Raw genomic sequence first — 23,508 nt, forward strand, 5'->3', positions numbered from 1 at the left:
CACTCGGTTGGTGGCATGGATCCACCAACCGAGTGGGAATACTCTGTATAGGTTGGGATTCAGTCAGGCGGTATTTCACTGGCTGTTTGGATTCCGGCGTCGGTTTCCTGAATGCCAGGATCCCGACAGCCGGTATTTTAACTGCATTCCCACATACATATACGCATATATGGTGGAACTCCCGATGCCAATGCAAGCATTGATCTCCACCAGGCAACAGCTGTCATGGGGGCACAGACAAATCCTATAACTACTGCTTGCGCTGTGCTGATCACTGCAGCAGTGCAGGCAGCGGTTTTTATGAACACACTTGCTGTAATTATTTAGTGCACTTTAGGTTCACCATCCTATTTATGCATAGCGTTTCAAATAAATAGCAAACATAACAAACTTTTTAAATAATTGCACTTCTTTTCATGCTGTATCAAAACTTTAGACAGGACTGTGAATAAAATAATTGAACGCGGAAGGATTGTGGGTTGCAATTTATAATATTTGCAGACGATCAATCCTGCCCTGCAGAGCAATATACCCTAGGCGCTGCAAGAGAGCTCTGTACATCTCCATGGGGGATGCGCTGGATCCGCCGCTGATAGACTGCTGTGGGCTCCAGGGTAAGGAAGGAGGTGGGGCCTTAATTTACTGGTACGCCAGCCAGTAGGGGACCGCTCTCTGAAGCATGTGTACAACATGGTGCAGTTCAGTGCGTAAATCAACAAGGAGCTCTGTCTTAATAACTCCAAACCGCAGGCTGATCTGCTAGTGTATCTTGCTATGGGATGCGCTGGTGGGCTGTATATCAAGCAAAAACAATCTTCTTGTTAAGTCTTGGTGCTGCTGCTCTGCTTTACAGGCACAAAAACAGTTGATAGTTGCAGAGCAGGGAGAAAGCCTCTCCAGATCGACTCATCATTGGTCGTACCATCAAAACTTGCTCTGATTATGGTCTCCCATGTAAGTGACTGTGCGTCTCTACGCTGCTGCTTTCAGCGAGACGCCTCTCAAAGTACCCCAAGAGATAGCAGAGGTGCGAGGGGTAAAATACTTAACCCCATCCGGTGTCGGAATTCTCACTGTCGGGTTGCCACAGTCGGTCATGTGACCACCGGCATCCTGACTGATGGAATTTCATTCCCAATCCCTTATTATCAATATGATGCAAGTTGTGTGCACTCTTACATGCAACCAGCTGGTTTTTGGACTACAAGTTCCAGCATACCCTGTGTGCTCCTGCAGCTGCAAAATCAGTGGTTGCAGAAACCTAGCATATTTGGTATAATTGTGTATCATGACCTCTTGACCTTACCTCGATTATGAACTGTTTCTCTTCTCCTGTTCCTCATTCAGTGATGGGCTGGTCCTATACAATGCAGCGTCTTCTCTGCAGCAGCAGCAGCAGCACTAGCGATGCAAAGTGCACTGTAAACCTTTAACACTTTGCCACTTGAAACAGTAGACCTGCCTGTCACTGTCAGCAGTAGCAAAGAAGAGAAGTCACACTTCACAGGGCTGTATGCTGTATGACAGCAGCACAGCTGCAGCTCTGCTCCAATCAGCAAAGCAGCATTGCCCTCCTCTGTCACCGCTCTGGAATCTGCTTGCTCCGGCTTTCATCTGCGGTAGCCCATGGATGATCGGGTTGTGGGCGGCCAGGGGAACTATTACGCTGCTCCCCCGTTCCCAGCCTGATCATAGTCAGTCACTTCTGAGCCGGCCCTGCGGGGACACATTAACCCACTTTCCTGGCAGGTCGCCACTGCGCGGACCGTGCCATTGTGACATCACACGCAATAATGTCACGCGGCGCGGAAGAGTCACTGTGCGCGCGCTGCTTTGTAAATGGTAGACCATGTGTGGCAGCCCGGCGGCGACATTTTATATACCAGCTCCGCAGCTGATGGTGGGGAAAGGGGGTGCTTCAACTTGGGGGCGGGTCTCGGCCGCTCACTCGCTGGCTGCTGCAGCAGGGAAAAAAATTCCTGTCTACAGCAGAAAAACGGTATGCAGTTGCTGTGGGCCTAGTTTGCTGGTGGGCCTGGAGCTGCAGCTCCATCAGCCCCATTGTTAATCCGGCCCTGGGTATGCCTGCCTGCCTCAGGGCTTTGGCAGCCTGTGCAATGGTTGCAGAAATGGCCACTACCCTCACTTAAGGCCACATCACAGTACTCCACACCACACATGATGTCCTGGCAATACTTAAAGGCTTACACACACAGCACATGTCAGCACAACGCCTTAGTGGATATGAAGTACTCCTTTTGGGCAACCCTACCCTTACCATTAAGTACACTGCTAGTTCTTCTGGCCCTGCACCCATTCTCAATGCCCTTTTAGGCTTGAAAGGTCCCGAGGATGAACCACCCGACCTACATGACTGTGCTGCTTCCATTGAAGCTGAAACTTCTCCCAGACTTGACATGTCTCCCGTTCCCATACCAGGCGCAGACATAGTTTTTGTTGACGGCTCCTGTAGTAGACCCAATGACAATACATACCAGGCTGGCTATGCCATTGTCACCCTCCCTGACACTGTGTTGGAAGCCCTACCAATACCTTATCAGTCCGCGCAAGCTGCAGAACTCATTGCACTCACTAGAGCATGTCCCTCCCTTGACAACGTCCATCTGCTCACTCAAACTTCAAGCTGCTGCGACTAATACTGATCTCTCCGACTGGACTTACCCAATTCTGCAGAAAAATCCTAAATCAGGATTAATCTGCAAAGAGGGGAAACCCTGTATACCCCAGTCCAGTGCCCCTTTGCTCGTTGCCCATTGCCGTGGTGTTGGTCACCGTGGTGAAGCCACAACACTCCTCCTACTAACCAATGATTTTTATGTTACTAATGCCAAATCACTTGTGGACCAGTATGTTAGCAGATGCATCACTTGCCTCAGGAACAACCCTAACAACCCTAATAAAGCTAAACACCAGCATCTTGAATACCCCACCACCCCTTTTACACACTTACAAATTGATTTTACCCATATCCCTGGTACAGGTAAACAAGAATATGCCCTGGTCATTGTAGATATGTTCTCTCGCTGGCCAGAAGTATTCCTAACTAAGTCAGAGGATGCCAAGACAGTAGCAAGAATCCTAACACAGAAAATCATCCCTAGATGGGGGTGCCCCCTGCAAATAAATAGTGATAAAGGCTCAGCCTTTACAGCCAAAATCACACAGGCCTTAGTAAAAGCTCTGCAGGTGGAGTGGAAGTTTCACATCCCGTACCACCTGCAGAGTTCAGGGGTCGTAGGAAGAATGAATAGGACCCTCAAAGACAAACTAAGGAAGGCCACAGGAGGTACCTTCCACAAATGGAAGCAGGTCCTTCCCATTATCCTAGCAGAAATCAGAATGACCCCACAGAAAACTCTAGGATACTCACCCTTTGAGATATTAATGGGTAGACCCTTCCCCACACCCTGGGCTAAGAAACCGTTGATGATACAGGAAGGAGATCTAGAATTTATAAGGGAAGAGTATGTCAGGGCCCTCATAACCAAACTTGATGAGATTGAACATGATGTCGCTTGTAAAAAACCCTCTGAATCCACAGGAACCAACACACCCTTTTAAGGTCGGAGACAGAGTAGTGGTGAAGATCCTCCCCCGCAGCAAGAGCCCAGGAGACTTCACCTATGGCCCAGAGGCGGAAGTCGTTGCTGTAACCCGAACCGCAGTCCTGACAGAAGAGAGTCCCACCTGGATCCATGCTTCCCGAGTAAAGAAAATTCCTAGACCAGACCTAGAGGAGGAAACAGGTGATTCCAGTGAGGTACGAACAGGGGCGGACAGCCCTGACCTCCCACCTAGCGAAGACAGAAGACCAGAGGAGGATGAAGAAAATGCCCCCTATCTTTACCCTGGGGACTATCTTGATAGCCCTACTGGCCCATTTTCCCCTCTCAATGACTGAGGTTGATATAACTCAGAATAAGGGAAACTGACACTATGGTATAACTCTTCCACCACATACACCGCAACCTACATACTAGATTATTTCCAATTCCCCCAACTAGCTGCTGTCCAAAAGTCTGTTGACTACCAGATCCGCGCTGACACCACAGACAACCTAAGCCCCGAGGTACCTTATATTTGCGTTACAGGCCATAACTGGGGAAATGATTGCAGCTCATGGTCCGCGGCTGCCTGGAACACAGGTACCCCATGGGGCTATAAGCCCGCTGAAGCCTTAGATGAAAAGGATAAACACGGAACATCATTAACCCAACGATTAACCCTTCTTAAAATGCCCAACAATTACTGCAACTCCCGCTCAGGCTAAAAATTGCGCCATTGGTGTGCAGAAAGACGTAAGCTTTGCAAGAATCATATAGTATAACAATAATGATTCTAAGAGGGGATTGAAAGGGTTAAAGCTCGTCTCTGCTTCAATGTCATAGAATTGCTTGTGTTATAGAACTTAATGTTCCAGCACATTTCTTGCTACTGTCCTTGTCTCTTATCTTTTTTATACCGTGTGAATAACCTTCCTATTTGAGTACCAACTTGCCCATATATGCATATCCTTCCACTGCGGCAGTTCCTAGCCAATCATGTTATGTTAGCCCCCTTTTTGTGTTCTGTCCAATTAGTTATTGACTTTGGATATACACGCCCTAAATCCTTTCTTTTATATACTTTTGTTAAACGAACAATAAACAGTGTGAATCTTTACTGCTTGTGTTTTGCATGTTACTCGTAGCATAAAGGTTTACACTCACGGACGTCTATGAGACAATCACATCGAGGGTTAAAGAATAGAGGGGGATCCTTTCACGCGCCTAGTCACAGAGAGGCTATCTAATCGCACGGAGACAGACGTTTGGCGTTACCTTTACGTGTAATACCTGCGATCATCCACCAGATGTCGCTTTTTACAATCACCACTGCGCATGCGTGTGGGCTCCCGTAAAATATAATACTGAAATACTGTATATAGTAAGGACTACTTTACTAGTGCGTCTCGTTACGCTGAATCCCGCAGACAAAGCAACATAAAACCAGTAGTGTACACTGACGCAAATGGACGTGTTAGAGGTTCATTATTGCCTAATGATATTAGGAATATTGTCTTGTTGTGCAGCTCGTCCATCTGCTTCGCTGACCCCAGGAGATATCAGCGTCCTGCTGGGAACAGAGAGATCAGTCATGTGTGAGGCCACCAATTTCTACCCCCAGCCTGTGACCATACGCTGGTTCCGACACAATAAAGGCTCCCCTGGCTGCGTGGCCTTGGATCGGGGAATCTGCAACACTGACCCAGTTACTAATGGAGATGACACGTTTAATGTTACCAGCCACCTGACGTTACATCCTACATCTATGGACGATGATGGGAATAAATATTCGTGTATCGTGTCTCACAGGTCTCGGAAGAGTGACCTAGTGAGGACTTTTACTCTGACAGTGACAGGTAAGTGAGTCTTTACAGTAATCAGCTTTGTACACAGTAGCTCACAGAAACAACTGTCACGTTGTAACAAGTGGTGATAGATGACAGTATGGTGACATTTACAGATGGGTCCACGGTTATCTTGACTAGTTTGCTGCACTTAAGGCACAATATGGTTTAATAACAAACAATTCATCTATTGTTCTCAGCTGCAGTATCATACAGAGAACAATACATCAGGGGATTAAGTCCGACTGGCCAGTCTCAGTTAATCCTATTAAAGGTCAAGATAAACATGGACCCATCTGTATTACTGGAGCTGCTTTGCCCATTATGTCCCAGACCCTTATAATTAAACATTTTCTGGCAAGTGTTTACAATCCATACAATCTCTATATTACAATGTTACGGGCAGCCAGGTTGACTGTGACGGCTCACACGGCCTACCTCCGTAGATGCGTGTACTCACTGTCCATGTTTGGAGATAAATGTGATATGTGTTTATTCCTAAATGTACTTGTACACCAGTGATATGCAGTCAGGGTAGGCAGGGGTGGCAGAGCCTCACCAGTCACACTCCAGTATACCCCAGAGATTTATCTATAAAAATGATTACAATATTACAAACAAGATATCTATAACTTCTAAAAATCATCTTTTGTATTATTCTAATCATTTTTTTAACTCATTTGTTCAAAGAGAAAAAAGAAACTATACAATACAGAAGTTATTGTATCATAAAGCAATGAACAATTGTCCTTGTTTTTCTTTTTCTTTGTGTACTTGAAGAAAGGGTTCCCACAAAGGGGGACAATACAAGAGATAGGAAGTACAAGAAAAAGCAAAAGAAAGAGAAAAAGAAGAGCGGGTGTGACAGGAAAAGAAGAAACTGAGGGAGTGTCAGGGAGAGAGCAGAGGTGAGGCTGCTGTGAGCTGGGAATATAGGAACTATCAGGGAGAGAGCAGAGGTGAGGCAGCTGTGAGCTGAAAATACAGGAACTGCCAGGGAGAGAGCACAGGTGAGGCAGCTTTGAGCCGGGAATACAGGGACTGTCAGGGAGAGAGCAGAGGTGAGGCAGCTGTGAGCTGGGAATATAGGGACTATCAGGGAGAGAGCAGAGGTGAGGCAGCAGTGAGCTGGGAATATAGGGACTATCAGAGAGAGACCAGAGTTGAGGCAGCTGTGAGCTGGGATTACAGGGACTGTCAGGGAGAGAGCAGAGGTGAGGCAGCTGTGAGCTGGGATTACAGGGACTGTCAGGGAGAGAGCAGAGGTGAGGTAGCTGTGAGCTGGGAATACAGGGACTGCCAGGGAGAGAACAGAGGTGAGGCAGCTGTGAGCTGGGAATACAGGGAGAGAGCAGAGGTGAGGCAGCTGTGAGCTGGGAATACAGGGACTATCAGGGAGAGAGCAGAGGTGAGCTGAAAATACAGGAACTGCCAGGGAGAGAGCAGAGGTGAGGCAGCTTTGAGCCGGGAATACAGGGACTGTCAGGGAGAGAGCAGAGGTGAGGCAGCTGTGAGCTGGGAATACAGGGAGTGTCAGGGAGAGAGCAGAGGTGAGGCGGCTGTGAGCCGGGAATACAGGGAGTGTCAGGGAGAGAGCAGAGGTGAGGCGGCTGTGAGCTGGGAATACAGGGAGTGTCAGGGAGAGAGCAGAGGTGAGGCTGCTGTGAGCTGGAAATACAGGGACTGTCAGGGAGAGAGCAGAGGTGAGGCAGCTGTGAGCTGGGAATGCAGGGACTGTCAGGTAGAGAGCAGAGGTGAAGCAGATGTGAGCTGGAAATACAGGGACTGTCAGGGAGAGAGCAGAGGTGAGGCAGCTGTGAGCTGGGAATACAGGGAGTGTCAGGGAGAGAGCAGAGGTGAGGCAGCTAGGAGCTGGGAATACAGGGAGTGTCAGGGAGAGAGCAGAGGTGAGGCAGCTGTGAGGTGGGAATACAGGGACTGTCAGGGAGAGAGCAGAGGTGAAGCAGATGTGAGCTGGAAATACAGGGAGGGGCCAGAGGTGAGGCAGCTGTGAACTCAGTGCCCCTCTGTTGTAGCCAGAAACTGTCTGGGGAGGAGAGGGGAGTGCACTGTGGCCAATAACGGGCATTAGGGCCGTGGCTGGATGCAGCGTCATGTGACTTATCCATGAAGTTCCCCAGAGCCCAACAAGAAGCAGCTAACGAGAAGGAGAAGCTGCTAATTAAGATGTCTAAAATGCAGTGGTTCTTCAACATGTTTTATAGTGGTGACAATGTATATAATATTTGTCCTATTAAAAACACGTTAAAGGTTAAAGAACACAGTACGCAATTGGCGCAAAAAGTACCGCAAGGGTACTCCCTTAACTATACCTTAAGGAATGTACTTATACTGTAAACATTTGTGCAGTGACAATGTGTAGATGTAATGCAGTGTAACCTTGTTAGCTTAAAAGCTGTATGTGCGACTATGACGCTCTGAGAAACCTTTATGCATTTATAATAACCAATCAAATACCGGTCTAAGGTTCTAACGCCTTTAGTGAGAGAATGAACGTTCAAAAAGAATAATACAATACAAGCTATACACTACCAAAATAACATAGAATATCTAACCAAGTTACTACACATAAAATACAATAAAGACACAATTACTTTTAAAAGGGGAAGGAGAGAGAGAATGGCTTATAACATTAAATAAGAGACAATATGGTTGCAGATAAAACTACACATGTGAGGGACAATCGCTGTGCAGTTAGTCAATGCTGAATACCGCATGGGATGGAAGCTAGACTCCATTTTGAGAAAACTCCCATGATTCCAAAGACTGCAACACATGGTTGAAAGGGGGAGGGGAAAACACCCGGCAGCAGCCATTTTAGATTTGCAGGTCTAAACACATGGCACTCTCTGCTACACCACAATCACATAGCAGAAGACACAAGACTCCATTTTATTCCAAAATGTCCAAGCCTCAAAACAATGCATATGTTCTGATTTTACAATTCCAAACCATCTAAATCACCTTTCACAATTTCAAGCAAACACAGTATCTCAATAACCAGAGCATATGAGCTATCACAAGACCAGACCACCAGGTACCCACAAGTATCAGCCTGCCATTGCTACAAGCACATGTTCAAAAGTACTGCATGGTGGTATTCATGATTAACAAGATATATTATAACAAACCAGCACAATCTATTTTAAATCACCATAGGCAAACAAATACCACAAATACTATGCTACAGATTGTCTACTGTTCCAATTCATCACAGACTTCACAGAGTATCAACACAAACACCCAACAATCACACAACTGCCCAAACCTCGTTAACCTTAAGCCATTTGTATCTCCAAACTAACTAATCTATGCCAATCATTCTACAACTACTTTACCACAAACACATATTTAAAACTATTCTATGCCAATCAGCCATGAGATATTGAGATTATGATACTTAGCCTTTTGTAAGGAGTCTGGTGATGATCCAGCCATGCTTGCTGTGTGTAAGGTAGCTGTGTGAGTGAGTTACAGTATATCTGTCCTCAGAGGCCCCCACAACTGACCCCGCCCCCCCCCAGACAGGAACTATTCTCCTGTGTGTCTGTTCCTGGGGGAGGGGTCTCTCTATCTCCTTCATGATTGAGTCACTATTCTCTTTGTATATGCTGATCAGGTTCAGCCCTGAAAACTGGCAAAAGGGTTGGCTTGATCATTCATTGTTCTAACAAAGTGATCTTAGCTTTTATACATATAATCATATCTATCCGCTGCAATGTCCCACAACTTCACAACAAGCATCAAACTAACCCACACATCAATCTGCTTGCTTCAATACCAAACATGACGGGCGCATCTGGTTCTGTTCAAATAATACACATTCATGACATCAATTCATCAGCCAATTCTAAATCTCCATGATGTCTGGTGCCCGACATTATTATAACCATGTACTGTATGAAACAAGCGCCGAATCCATCTCCGTGCCATGTCCGAGCAAATGCGTGTGTTACTATATATTGCTGTGCTCGCTGCGCATATTTGCAAGTATAGCGACTTAAATGTGTGCAGTTTGTATGTTCTCTCTATGTAATATTTTTGACTTTGACAGTGGGAACCTCTTCCCTGTGGGTACCAATCCGGGCAGCACCAGCCATAGCACCAGATAGTAATATGCATCAGTAGTATCTCATGTGATCATGACCAGTTTTAATATATACCTGAGTTTCCTGTGCATAGCTATAGACTATGTATTGGGTTTTCAAAATATATTAACATTTGGATTGGGCTGTTGCCTTCATGCGTAAGATCAGTTGTTTCTGTTTGTTAGCAGAGGGTTCAAGTTGGCCCAGGAACTGCCATGTTTGTGTGTTTCCAAGTTAGGGGCTCCAGCTTACGTTTTCCATGATGATAGAGCGGTTCTCCCCACTGTTCCTAGGTTCCAGCCGACAGTTGTTTCAGCTTTTCACTTTAATCAGGAAATTGTCTTTCCAGTTTTTCCTCCTTTGGCCACTTCCCCAGACTGGAATGATCTGGCTCTACTGAACGTCGTTAGAGTTCTACAGATTTACTTGGATAGGACTTCAGTTTTGTTAAGTGTACTTTTATGACGCGCATATATGTGGTTGGCTGGCTATAAAGCAGACCGTTGCACATTGGATCCGCTCAGTCGCCACTCGAGCCAATTCTAGTGCGGGGCGACCGGCACCTGACTGGGTGTCAGCGCATTCCGCTGGGGCAGTGGTGACCTCCTGGGCAGTGCGACATGGGGCTTTGGCGGAACAGGTCCTTTTATCAGCAGCATTTGTATTTACTATATTTGATATTTAATATTTTTTTACTACATGAGTTTTATTTTTAAAAGTCAAAATATAAATATTGTGTCATTTGTAACTGATATAGTGATATTTATAAATCTTAACAGATTTTGTTATTTTTGAATACAGCATGATCAAACTATTTTGCTCTGGAACCCCACCAGACAATAAAAATAATTGCAGGACCCCAGCAAGTTACCACAGTAGACCGCACATGCGCACAGGGTCAAACTGGCCCAAATGGGTACAGGGGAAATCCATGGTGGGCCTCACTGCCTGAGGTTCCGACCCCTTCCTCTAATGTCAGGTTCCAGAGAGTTCACTTAAATTATACATTGTTACTCTGTTACAATGCCGGTTACATGGTCTCTATTGGCTATCCAAGTCTCTGTGGGGGCTCGTCTCACCCCTTGGTAACTGGCCCAGTCTGGCTAAGCATGGGCCCCTGCCACTGCTCCTGCCCCAGTCTGACACTGCGTGCACAGTAGCATTGTAGCGGGGCACAAAACATAATGGAGGGATGAGCTCCTTTCGGAGTCCCTGCCCTGCGTGTGTTTTTTATATATTCATGTGCATGTTAAGTTTATACCTGCTCAGAGGCGGAACTACCGCCAGTGCAAGCAGTGCGGTAACAGTGCTGTCCAGGGGCCCAAGCATGTAATGAGTCAAATTGACTCATTACATGCCGCTGTGCGCTGCGGGCAACCGCTGCGGTAACAGTGCTGCGGTAACAGTGCTGTCCAGGGGCCCAAGCATGTAATGAGTCAAATTGACTCATTACATGCCGCTGTGCGCTGCGGGCAACCGCTGCCCGCAGCGCACAGCCGCCCACAGAGGAGAGGAGCAGCGGCACGGACGGGGGAAGGAGGAGGAGGGAGGTGAAGGAGGGAGCCGCAGCAGCGCTTTGTTACTGGTGGAGGCGCTGCTGCTGCTGCCCCTCTGCTTCACTATAGGCTGTCTTCCGAGAATAGCCTATAGTGAAGCAGAGGGGCAGCAGCAGCAGCGCCTCCACCAATGACACAGCGCTGCTGCAGCTCCCTCCTCCACCTCCCTCCTCCTCATTCTCTACTGCCCGGGAATCGTCTGACGCTGCACCGAGGAGCCTGAGCCAGCGGAGAGGGTAAGTATAATTCTTCTTTCTTTCTTTCTTTCTTTCTTTCTTTCTTTCTTTCTTTCTTTCTTTCTTTCTTTCTTTCTCTTTTTCTTTCTTTCCTACAAAAAACGGGGACTGTGTGCCGCAATGTGTAAAAACGGGGAATCTGCCTGCCGCAATGTGTAAAAATGGGGAATCTGCCTGCCGCAATGTGTAAAAATGGTGAATCTGCCTGCCGCTATGTGTAAAAATGGGGAATCTGCTTGCCGCAATGTGTAAAAATGGGGAATCTGCCTGCCGCAATGTGTAAAAACGGGGAATCTGCCTGCCGCAATGTATAAAAATGGGGAATCTGCCTGCCGCTATGTGTAAAAATGGGGAATCTGCCTGCCGTAATGTGTAAAAACGGGGAATCTGCCTGCCGCAATGTGTAAAAAGGGGGAATCTGCTTACCGCAATGTGTAAAAATGGGGAATCTGCCTGCCGCTATGTGTAACAAGGACACGCTGTCTGCCGCAATGTGTAAAAATAGGATTTTGGTACTTACCAGGTAAATCCTTTTCTTTGAATCCATAGGGGGCACTGGAGTACTCTTGGGATATGGACGGGCGTAGCCGAACAAGGGCACTGAATATTTAAATTTAGGACCCTCCCCCCCCTCCATATCCCCGAGTACCTCAGTGTACGACCTCAGTGTTTTTTACTGAGCGAACAGGAACGATATAGAGAGGTTGACAATGGAGAATACCTATAACATAACGGACAACACAATGTTGACCCATAACCTTACTGTCAACTAAACAGTTGACACCATAACCGATAGAACTTTATAATTTGAACCAATCGGTGAAAATGTGTTACCATAAGCTCCTCTGAGCTTAATATCAATGAAGTAAAACTGGTTACCCTAAGCTCCCTTGAGCTTAAAACAACCCCGGTAAAACTGCTCTGGGTGGGCGTCCAGTGCCCCCTATGGATTCAAAGAAAAGGATTTACCTGGTAAGTACCAAAATCCTATTTTCTTTATCATCCACTAGGGGTCACTGGAGTACTCTTGGGACGTACCAAAGCTTCCCTCGTGGGCGGGAGAGCTGTTTGATACTTGTAACAGTAGGCAGCCCAAAGCTAGATGCTGATGGCGCCACCATTTATAACGTGTAAACGTGCACAAACATGGTGCACATGAAGGCTATATAGCCGCGTTTTAGACACTCCACGACCCACTGGGTCTGACATTCCCACAGAACCTGTGGGATGAGCTATTACTGACGTAGGCGATTGTAACTTAGCCTTAAAGTAAACCTGACTTGTAGTCATTATTATTACCCAACTGGATAATGTCTGCTAAGAAACTGGCTAACCCCAGTTGGCAGTATCATAGAGAACAAACAACGTATTCATATCACGTACTGTTGACGTTCGGGACATATATAAACGCGTAATGCGTGTACCACATTCAGAATTCTAGAATGTGCTGTCCACACAGGAACCCCTATTGGTATATTGATGTGAAGAATACGAAAGCGTGATTCGTCCGAAGATCTGCTTTGTCATGAGAAAACTCAAATACGGTGGCTTGGAATACAAGGCACCCAAATATGAAAACAAAACCCTTGCCGAAGCCAAGGCTATAAGAAAATTGTTTTCCAAAGTGAGAAACTTAATTCCCATTTGTTGAAAGGGTTCAAAATATGAAAACTGTAAGAAATCTGAACCCAACTTCAAGTCGCCTGGCGCTGTAGGTGGGATAAATAGAGTGTGAACTTTGATGACACCTTGTAGAAAGATGTGTACAGACGCCAATAGAGGCAAACGTCTTGAAAATAAGTTTACCACACAGATACCTGCACTCTTCGTGCAGATCAACGCAGTTTTCCATTCCACCCCGTTTAACAGAATACGGGTTACTTGAAGGATGATGTTGGAAACTTCCGAGGTTTACAACCTATGTAAGCCCACGAAATTTTGTAAAAATGAGCTGCCTTAAACGGCTTACTATTTCGTAACATGGTTAGTATAACCGATACTGTAATGCTCAATTTCTTAAGAGGGCGGTCTGCACCCTCACCCCGTCAACCGCAGCTGCGGTACATAGATAATAGGTACATAGGTAACTATGGGTAAACTAACGTTCCCTGATGTAACAGGTTGGACGTATTATGAGCGGGCCAAGATCGTGTGCAAGTATTCCTTGAAAATTCGAGAAGCAAACTTCTCCGAAACCCATGAGCTACCACCAGTATGACTGTGACAAACTGTCTTATGAGCCGTTTTGACAACGGAGAGAGCAGCGGAAACTGGTGGAGCCAGATACACGATGCTGAATGACCACATGAATGTGAGAGACTCCACCGCCACTGCCCTTGTGATCTGTTTTGTACACATACTGAGCTTTTGTAATTGTGGCGAGATGCCATCATGTATACTTGAGGGTAACCCCCTTCTGTGGACTCACATATGAAACACCTGTGGATTTAATGTCCAGTTTTCAGGATCCAAATCCTGACGGGTGAGATCCTCTGTCTAACAGATGTCCACTCACGTAATGATCTCTTGACATTTTCACCTAATGGTGTTCTAAGCCATTGAGGATTTGAGTCACATGCCGCATTACCATGCGGCTTCTTGGTTCTCACTGGTTGTTGTGTATGCAACTGCCGTTGCCTTGTTTGACTGCTTAAGGCCAGCGTGAGACAGGCATCAAACATTTACCTGAAACTCATGGTTGTTCCTCTCCACAGAAATCTTTAGTAAAAGGCGAAAGATTTATTCGTTCTGAAGAGAAACCAGAGTATATACCTGGTCAGACTGAAAGCGAATCATGTATTGCATTGTAAAATGCACAGAGTTCTAGGACCTTTATCGACAGCAATCTTTGTTGCTGATTTTAACTACAAATCCTGACCCTCTGCGACTGTCGTCCAGAGTATATGCACCCTTTTCCCTCTGTGGGAAACGCGAGTGAAGGGTGGCGAACTAAATTGAAAACACAACTTTATTCTTAATAGGTGAATACACCAATGTACCGCTAGTGTGCGTGTTTTGCACTAATTACTAGACGTACATTTGTTATTGCTGGTGTAGTAGGTAAAAGTCTTTGATTTACCGTATTTATCATCTTACCTAGGCATTGACATCGTTTAGACGGAATTAGATGTGATTGTTTTCGAACTTGATCTGCTACCGCAGTATACCTTAGTAGCGCAAGTTAAAGGAACTTTGTTGAGACAGAGTTCTTATGTGAGATGAGCTATCATCCCAACCTCACTTTGGTAAATACCCAAAGCGATAAGCAACGGTAGACATGAAATGGTTAATGGTTGTGGCGATTTGCAACCGCTAGAACCTGTGAAGAACAAACCGGACTGGGTAAATACGCATTCAAATGCAATTATGCAATTGTGTGGCTCCAATAAGCAAATACTAACCGCAGAAAATCCATTTTCTAACTGTAGTAAATGACTTGCTGATTGATATTGCAACGGAGCTGTTTGGTTTTGCTCAAACAGAGGGGAATAAGTAACTCTGACTCTGTTGGCGTACTACTGCCTGGTTTATAAACCTGCAAAGACTAAATGACAACCTGCCAACCGTTCGACAGAGGCAGTTTTGTCCTTTAAGCTGTAAATAGCTGAGACCTGTATGAGTTGAAGTCCTGAAACCTCGCAAATGTAACATGTAAATACGCGCTTCCACAATTGTAAAAGAAGTCATCAAACCACTGGCTTGCTGACTGTAACGTCCTGTCGTTACAAGGCGTGACTGTTCCTTATAAAGGGATAAAACGCCGTTACAAATATACTGTATGCGGTAATGGCTGAATATCATAAAGGGATAAAATACCGTTACAAGTATATCAAATTTATGAGCAAACAAGCTCTGGCCTTGTCGCGCTTAACTAGCGACAATGAAAATAACCGGCGTTAGCAGAAGCTTTACAGATATACTCTGCAGCTTCTTTTACCAGTGATCGTCATTGTTTGATACATAGATTCTAGTGACCCAAATGTATCCTGGGTTTTTATAATGTTTGAAAGAAAATCATCTAGCAATGGCGGATCGCGTCCTTTTGGAAACGATTATGTATGGTTGTTAACAACCCCCCCGCACTATCTGAGTGCTGGTCTAATGTACCCTTCTCACTCGTAGTTATAATTTGACATAGAATCGAGTGAAATAAACACTCTGGTACCCAAAGGGAAATTGGCCCTTTGGAAGACTGTCTTTTGTTAGGGCTGGCGGAGTCATTTCGAGACTCCGATGTTACCGCTCTTTTAATTTGAATTGCCAATGTTAACATAGGATTTTTAAAATTATTTTTAGTCTGCACTATAGCCTTACTCGCTATGTAGACAGACACCATAAAATAATAGGCAATAGACAGACACTTGCACGACTTAATGAAGTTATTATGTGTCATATATATATATGTTATTGCTGAACAGCATATTCATATGAAACTCAAGCTTGTTTCTCTCTACGGAAATCTTTAGCAAAAAACGAAAGATTTATTCGATATGAAGAGAAATCAAAATATTGTCTTTTATGTGAAAAGCAGTTCACATGGGCATATGAAACCCCAACCAAATTCCTACTAACTTCCCTGCGCCTCTGGTGGCTGAGAGATGTAGGGCAGGAATGTTCTAGAATTAATTAGAAATACAGATTACATGGCTGACTTATGTGAAAACTGAACCAAAAAATTCCCACTAACACCCCTGCGCCTCCTTGTGGAGTATAGGTGTATGGGCGGAATGTTCTGGAATTATAACCTGGAAGAACAGCAATGATTAAAATGACCGTCATGCCATGCTTCCACTGAAAATCACAGGACAGGTTACCTGCTGCAGCGTTAATATATAGGCTTAATAGCCTATTATACATTAAATATAGGCTTAATAGCCTATTCTACAGTTACAGGTCTATTATACAGTAAAATCCGTGCAGTTTACAATACATTATGCAGCCTTATGCTTTAGTTAGCCTTCCAGTTATTTCATTAACTGTTTAAACACTAAGCAGTCTCTTACCCCATGCAGCCTTCTGCTGCTATGGGCTTTACTCAACACTGCCTGCAGTGAATTGTATTATTTCCAACATATCTTATTCCCAAGCAGCCTTTGCTGCTGCTATGGGTCAATAACTTGTTTAAAAACTGAGCAGTCTCTTATTTAGAACTGAGCAGTGTCTTAACCCATGCAGCCTTTGCTGCTGCTATGGGCTTTACTCACCGTCACCCCCCCCGCAGCCGCGCTGCTTGTGATGTAGCTTCTCCCTGTGCAGCGCCGGAAGCGAGTGCAGGGAGCTTGGGGAAACCCGGGGAGCGCTGGTATAGTGCGCCGGGGAGCCCTAGGAACGGGCGGCGCCTCATACAGCAGTGGCCGGGTGCAGCGCTGGAAGAGCGGCCGGCGTCTTTAGTGACGTACGGCCGCTCGGAGCTTTAGACCCGGGTACGCAGAGTGGCTGCTTGGGCGGCGCTCGCGTACAGTGGCTGGGAGAGCGGCCGGCGTCTGAGTGACGTGCGGCCGCTCGGTTACCGTGCTGGGAGAGCGGCCGGCGTCTGAGTGACGTGCGGCCGCTCGGTGGCAGAGTACTGGTACAGTGGCTGGGAGAGCGGCCGGCGTCTGTGAGTGACGTGCGGCCGCTCTCTCGTTCAGCGGGGTCCTCTGTAAGCGGCGGGCAAAGCGGCGGTAAAAATAAAGGCTTTTCCCACACAGCAGGGCGGCAGCGTGAGCTGACCGCCCTGACCCCCCCACCATACCTTGCAGTGTCGCACTTCTGTAAGCTCCGTCCAGATTGTGACGGGGCTTCCATCCTGGCTGTGACGGGGCTTCTTACTGTAAGCACCGTCCAGTTTTCAGCTCTCCTCCTGGCTGTGACGGGGCTTGTAATCTCCGTCCAGTTGCAGTAGGAGACAGTCTGCCTGTGGCTGTGAGGGTGCTCTTTGTGAGGACCGACACGCCATGCGCTGCCTTGTAGCGCCTGTGGCTGTGAGGGTGCTCTTTGTGAGGACCGACACGCCATTCGCTGCCCGTGCAGCGGCACTATCCCGGACCCATGTTTTTCCAGAAACTGGGAAGGGATGTGCTAAGTGTAAAAATAAAAAGTAAAAATAAAAATTTAAAAATAAAAATCCAAGTGTGGATATACCACAAGCCTTGTTCGTGCTGTGAGCACCGAAAAAACACTGAGGTCGTACACTGAGGTACTCGGGGATATGGAGGGGGGGGAGGGTCCTAAATTTAAATATTCAGTGCCCTTGTTCGGCTACGCCCGTCCATATCCCAAGAGTACTCCAGTGACCCCTAGTGGATGATAAAGAAAAGAGGGAATCTGCCTGCCGTAATGTGTAACAAGGGCACGCTGTCTGCCGTTATGTGAAAAAAGTGTACGCTGTCTGCCGCTATGTTTAACAAGGGCACGCTGTCTGCCGTTATGTGAAAAAAGTGTACACTGTCTGCCGCTATGTGTAACAAGGACACGCTGTCTGCCGCAATGTGTAAAAAGGGGGAATCTGCCTGCCGTAATGTGTAACAAGGGCACGCTGTCTGCCGTTATGTGAAAAAAGTGTACGCTGTCTGCCGCTATGTTTAACAAGGGCACGCTGTCTGCCGTTAAGTGTAAAAAGGGGACGCTGTCTGCCGTTATGTGTAAAAAGTGCATGCTGTCTGCCGTTATGTGTAAAAAAGGCACGCTGTCTGCCGTTATGTGTAAAAAAGGGGGACGCTGTCTGTCGTACTGTGTAAAAAGGGGACGCTGTCTGCTGTAATGTGTAAAAAGAGGAATCTGTCCACCGTAAGGTGTAAAAGGGTCTCTACCTGGTGTAGTGGTGCTACTGTGCGGCGTAATTTGAATAATGGAGACTACTGTGCACCGTTTTATGAATTGGTATTATTTTGTGGCCACACCCCTTCCCCACGCCACTATGTATTTTTGCGCGCGCCTACGGCGCGCACTGCCCCTGTTTTGCATGCAGGGGTGGGGCTCCAATGCCGTTTCTTGCACACAGTGCTAAAATGTCTAGTTACGGCACTGTTGCTAGGTATCCACTTCCCTGAGCAGGTCCCCCCTCACCAGATCCTCTCCAGGGGTGAGGGGGTGGACTTGGATGGGATGGGGGGGCCCAAGCCATTTTGTCGCACATGGGCCCACCGCTCGCTGGTTCCGCCACTGTACCTGCTGTGAAGGTTTTGGGGTCTCAGGGAGACAGGGAGGAGGCAGTGGGAAACTGGGGAGGCAATGAATGACAGGGGAAGTAGAGGGTGGCAGTGGATGAGAGAGGTTGAGGCAGTGGCTGGTAGGGAGATGCAGAGCGTGGCAGGGAGAGTGACTAGGGAGAGGTAGTGGGTGACAGGCAAAGGCAGATGGTGACAGCGGAATGGCAGAGTGAGGCAGAAGGTAACTAGGAGAGGCAGAGGGTGACTAGGGAGAGGCAGAGGGTGACAGGGGTGATGGCAGATGGTGATTTAGGAGAGGCAGCGGGAGGCAAACACTGATGGGGAGGCAGAGGGTGGCATAGGGAAGTAGTTGGTGATGAAGCTGGCAGACGGTGCCAATGGGATGGCAAGGAGATGCAGAGGGTGGCAATGGGAGAGAGGTTGAATCAGAGGCTGGCAGGGAGAGGCAGTGGTTGATCAGGATGGCAGTGGAGTATAGGGGAAATGCAGAGGGTGATAGGAGATAGTAGAGGGTGAAGGGAAGCATAGGTTAGCAGGGGGTTGGCAGTGGGTAACGGGATGTCAGAGAGTGACAGGGAGGCAGTGGGTAATGGAGGATGGTAGGAGACGCCTTGAGGATGGAAGAAGAAGGCAGTGGGTGGCATGCGGTGATGAGGGAGAGGCAGTCAGTGTTTAATAAGTCTTCCCCTGTTTCTAGACTGTCTGCCCCCCACTGGGGTGGGGGTAAAGCTGTCTGATGACTCCTCGGATCTCTAAGCCAGTGAAAGTAACAGACAATTCTACTAATTTTTCGGACTCCTTAGCTCCCTGGCTGAGAGATCAGCCTGATGGTCAGCAACATGGAGTCGCAACCCCATGCTCAGATGGTTGCGACCAGTGGCGGCTCCAGGGGTGGGGCTGAAGAGCAGTTCAAAATTCAAATAGGGGAGCCACACCTACTGCCACCAACTGTCATCCCAACTCCCTCACTGGCAGTTGGTCTGGCTCCCCTATTTGAACTTTAGACTGCGCTGCAGCCCCACCTCTGCAGCTGACCCTGGTCACGACCCACTCTGGGGCCGGAACCCACAGTTTGAGAATCGCTGATCTAAATTATAAGGCTATTAAGGAATGCTATTTTTTTTTTCTTCTTAGTAATATAATTGTGTGATTACAGAGCAAGAAGATATCACTGGTGCAGTTGCTGGAGCTGTGATTGGGACACTTATCTTTTCGTTACTTCTGGTCTCAGCCGTGGTATTGTACATGAAAGTGTTTCAGAACGGTGAGTACTATAAAAGCTGCTCTACCAAACTTGTTTCTGCAGGAAATAGAAATGCAGTATAGAAACCCTTCTCCTTTAGGGTTGTGGTAACCATTTAACCACTTTGGTGGTATGCACGGAAATCTAACGGGCTGGCCAGCCCGGAAGATTTCCTTGGATACTACCTGCTGAGTCCCTGGGGACAGCCGTGCAGCGTGCTCGACGCCCGGGAAACAGCATTATGGAGTTTAGCCCGCCCCCCACCCCCCGGATTCCTATTGGCTGGGGGCGGGTTTAGCTGTAAAATGGCTTATGCTGATTCCCGGGTGCCGCAAGGCGGCTGGGAATTGGCGCTGGGGCTGGCGATCCCCGATCGCCAAGCGAATACCTTGCCCTGCCCTGTCTCTCTCCCCGCCTGCACCTTCTCCCCCCGCTTCCTCTACAGTTTAAAAACAGCCCCCCCCCCCCCCCCCCCCCTGCGGGGTGTGTTTTCAAATTGAAAACCCACCACTGAAGGGGTTAATACTGGATCAGTTTAATACCTTTAAGACAAAACTGTTAGGGGGAAATGTATCCAATATTTATTTGAAAGAAGACAAGCAGAGAAGTTTCCCGGAGTAACCAAACAGCTTCTAGCTATCATTCATCAAGTACAGATATGACCTCATACATCTTCGCTGCAGTCACGCCAAACAGCCCCTCTCGGCACGCCTGGTCACGTGAGCATCTTCTAGCATCGGGTGTCTTTTTGCAGAAAATGCGTCTCCGTCACACGCGATGCCACTAGTACGCACAAGGAAAATAGGATTTTGGTACTTACCAGATAAATCCTTTTCTTTGATATGGACGGTTCCACAGGAACTAGGCACTGAACAGTTAAACTTTGACTATACCTCCCCTCCATATCCCAGAGTACCTCAGTGTTTTTTACTGAGCCGAACTGGAGCTATAGAGGTTGACAATGGAGAAATACATATAACAAAACTGGACAACAATAAAGTTGATACCAACAAAAAATTACAACTAACAGTTGACACCAACCCGACAGAATTTCTAATTTGAAACAGTCGGTAAGAGTGTGTTACCATAATATTCCCTGCACTTACCACAACCAGGTAATAACTGCTCTGGGTGGGCGTCCAGTGCCCCCTATGGATTCAAAGAAAAGGATTTATCTGGTAAGTACCAAAATCCTATTTTCTTTTTCATCCACTAGGGGTCACTGGAGTACTCTTGGGACGTACCAAAGTTTCCCCCGTGGGCGGGGGAGCTATTTGGCACTTGTAACACTAAACGGCCAAAGCTAGATGCTGATGCCGCAAAAGTATCAAACTTATAAAAGCGCACAAACGTGTGCACTGATGACCATGTAGCCGCCTGGCAAAGCTGTGTCGTAGAGGCTCCACGACCAGCTGCCCATGAAGTTCCAACAGAACGTGTGGAATGAGCTGTTACCGATGTAGGCGGCTGTAACCTAGCCTTAAGGTAAGCCTGACGTATGGTCAGTTTTATCCATCTGGATAGGGTCTGCTTAGAGGCTGGCCAACCCCTCTTGGCAGCATCATAGAGAACAAACAACGTATCCGTCTTACGAAGTGTAGACGTTCGAGACACATAAACGCGTAAAGCGCGTACCACATCCAGAGTTTCAGAATGTCCTAATAACACAGGAACTACTATTGGTTGGTTGATGTGAAAAGATGACACTACTTTTGGTAAGAAAGCGGGATTCGTCCGAAGTTCCGCTCTGTCATCATGAAACACCAAATATGGTGGCTTGCATGACAAGGCACCCAAATCTGAAACTCGCCTTGCCGAAGCCAAGGCTAGAAGAAAAATTGTTTTCCAAGTGAGAAATTTAATATCCACTTGTTGTAAGGGTTCAAAATGAAAAGACTGTAAGAAATCTAAAACCAGATTCAAGTCCCATGGCGCTGTAGGTGGAATGAATGGAGGCTGTACTCTGAGGACACCTTGCAGAAAGGTGTGTACTGATGGCAAAAGAGCCAATTGTCTTTGAAAGTAAATTGACAAAGCAGATATCTGCACTTTTAGTGTGGATAAACGTAGACCTCCATCTAATCCCATCTGTAGAAATAACAAAAGACGGGATAACTTGAAAGATGAAGTTGGAAACTTCCTAGCTTCACACCAACCTATATAGGCACGCCAAATTCTATAATAATGAGCTGCCGTTATCGGCTTCCTAGCTCGTAACATGGTTGGAATGACTGATTCTGGAATGCCCTCTCTTCTTAAGAGGGCGGTCTCAACAGCCACCCCGTCAAACGCAGCCGCGCTAAATCGGGGTAAAGAAATGGACCCTGTTGTAACAGGTCCGGACGTAGTGGGAGCGGCCAAGGATCGTCTGCGAGTAATCCGCGAAGATCCGAAAACCAAGCTCTCCGTGGCCAATGAGGCGCCACTAGTATGACTGTGACGAACTCTCTTTTGATCCGTTTTAGCAATAGAGGGAGCAGCGGAAACGGTGGAAACAGATATACTAGACTGTATGGCCACCTGACTGTGAGAGCATCCACCGCCACTGCCTCTGGATCTCTCGTTCTGGATACATACTGGGGCGTTTGATGATTGTGGCGAGATGCCATCAAGTCCACCTGCGGGTAACCCCACCTCTGGACCAGCATGAGAAATACGTCTGGATTTAATGCCCATTCTCCTGGATGAAAATCCCGACGACTGAGATAATCCGCCTCCCAGTTGTCCACTCCCGGAATGAATACTGCCGACAATATGACCTGGTGGTATTCTGCCCAATTGAGGATTCGAGCTACTTCCCGCATTGCCATGCGGCTTCTCATTCCGCCTTGTTTGTTGATGTATGCGACCGCCGTCGCATTGTCTGATTGCACCTAGACTGCCTGAGCCTGCAGCATGTGCACTGCCTGTCGTAACGCATTGTAAATTGCCCGGAGATCTAGGACATTTATAGACCGCAATCTTTCGTGATCTGCCCAGAGACCCTGGAGCTGAAGATTCTGAACTACAGCTCCCCAACCTCTGAGACTTGCGTCTGCCGTGAGAATTATCCAATTCCAGGTGCTGCACTGTTTTCCTGCGGTTAGATTCTGTACCCTGAGCCACCAGAGTAGAGACACTCTTGTCCTTGGAGACAACCTTACCCTGTGGTGAATCTGTAAGTGCGAGCCCGACCACTGTGCGAGTACATCCAGTTGAAAAGGACGTGAGTGAAACCTTCCGAACTGAAGTGCTTCGAAAGCCGCCACCATTGTGCCTAAGAGGCGAATGCACAAATGAACCGAGACTGTGCGTGGCTTGAGCACTAATTGTACCAGATGACGAATGACCTGTACTTTCTGTTCAGGTAGGTAGATCCTTTGGTCTACCGTATCGAGAGTCATACCTAGGAATTGAAGTCGTTGGGACGGAACTAGATGTGATTTCTTGAAGTTGACAATCCGACCGTGGTGAACCAGTACATTGTATGTCAGCAATGCCTGTTGAAGGAGGATTTGTTGAGACGGAGCTTTGATGAGTAGATCGTCCAAGTATGGAACTATTATCACTCCTAGAGATCTGAGATGAGCTATCATCACAGACATCACCTTGGTGAATACCCGAGGCGCTGACGAGAGGCCAAACGGTAGAGCCTGAAACTGGTAATGGTTCTGTCGTATTGCAAACCGCAAAAACCTTTGATGAGGAGGCCAAATCGGAATGTGTAAGTACGCATCCTTGAGATCCAGCGCAATCATAAACTCCTGTGGCTCTAGACCTGCAATTACTGATTGTAGAGATTCCATTTTGAATCTGTAGTAAGT

General features: G+C 47.1%; 1 protein-coding gene, 1 long non-coding RNA gene, 1 other non-coding gene and 1 pseudogene across 5 annotated transcripts in view; 1 reads left to right on the forward strand and 3 right to left on the reverse strand.

The window, feature by feature from the left end:
- LOC134969891 (uncharacterized) overlaps positions 1–23,508 on the reverse strand; it is a 189,286-nt gene that overhangs the window by 66,989 nt on the left and 98,789 nt on the right. The gene's annotated exons all lie outside the window — the stretch shown is intronic.
- The window catches only part of LOC134968588 (uncharacterized), a 141,097-nt gene that overhangs the window by 31,062 nt on the left and 86,527 nt on the right, over positions 1–23,508 (forward strand). For both annotated transcript variants that reach the window (XM_063944083.1, XM_063944082.1), the window contains exons 3-4: positions 5,093–5,422; positions 19,619–19,726. In XM_063944083.1, coding sequence (XP_063800153.1) covers positions 5,093–5,422; positions 19,619–19,726 — 438 coding nt within the window. The remainder of the gene's footprint in view (positions 1–5,092; positions 5,423–19,618; positions 19,727–23,508) is intronic.
- LOC134971047 (U5 spliceosomal RNA) lies at positions 13,965–14,079 on the reverse strand. The gene has a single exon (XR_010190201.1). It is a non-coding gene; the product is annotated as a U5 spliceosomal RNA (small nuclear RNA).
- Positions 15,714–15,821, reverse strand: LOC134971084 (U5 spliceosomal RNA; annotated as a pseudogene).

This window comes from Pseudophryne corroboree, chromosome 11 (assembly GCF_028390025.1).
Source record: "Pseudophryne corroboree isolate aPseCor3 chromosome 11, aPseCor3.hap2, whole genome shotgun sequence".
Classification (NCBI taxonomy): Eukaryota; Metazoa; Chordata; class Amphibia; order Anura; family Myobatrachidae; genus Pseudophryne; species Pseudophryne corroboree.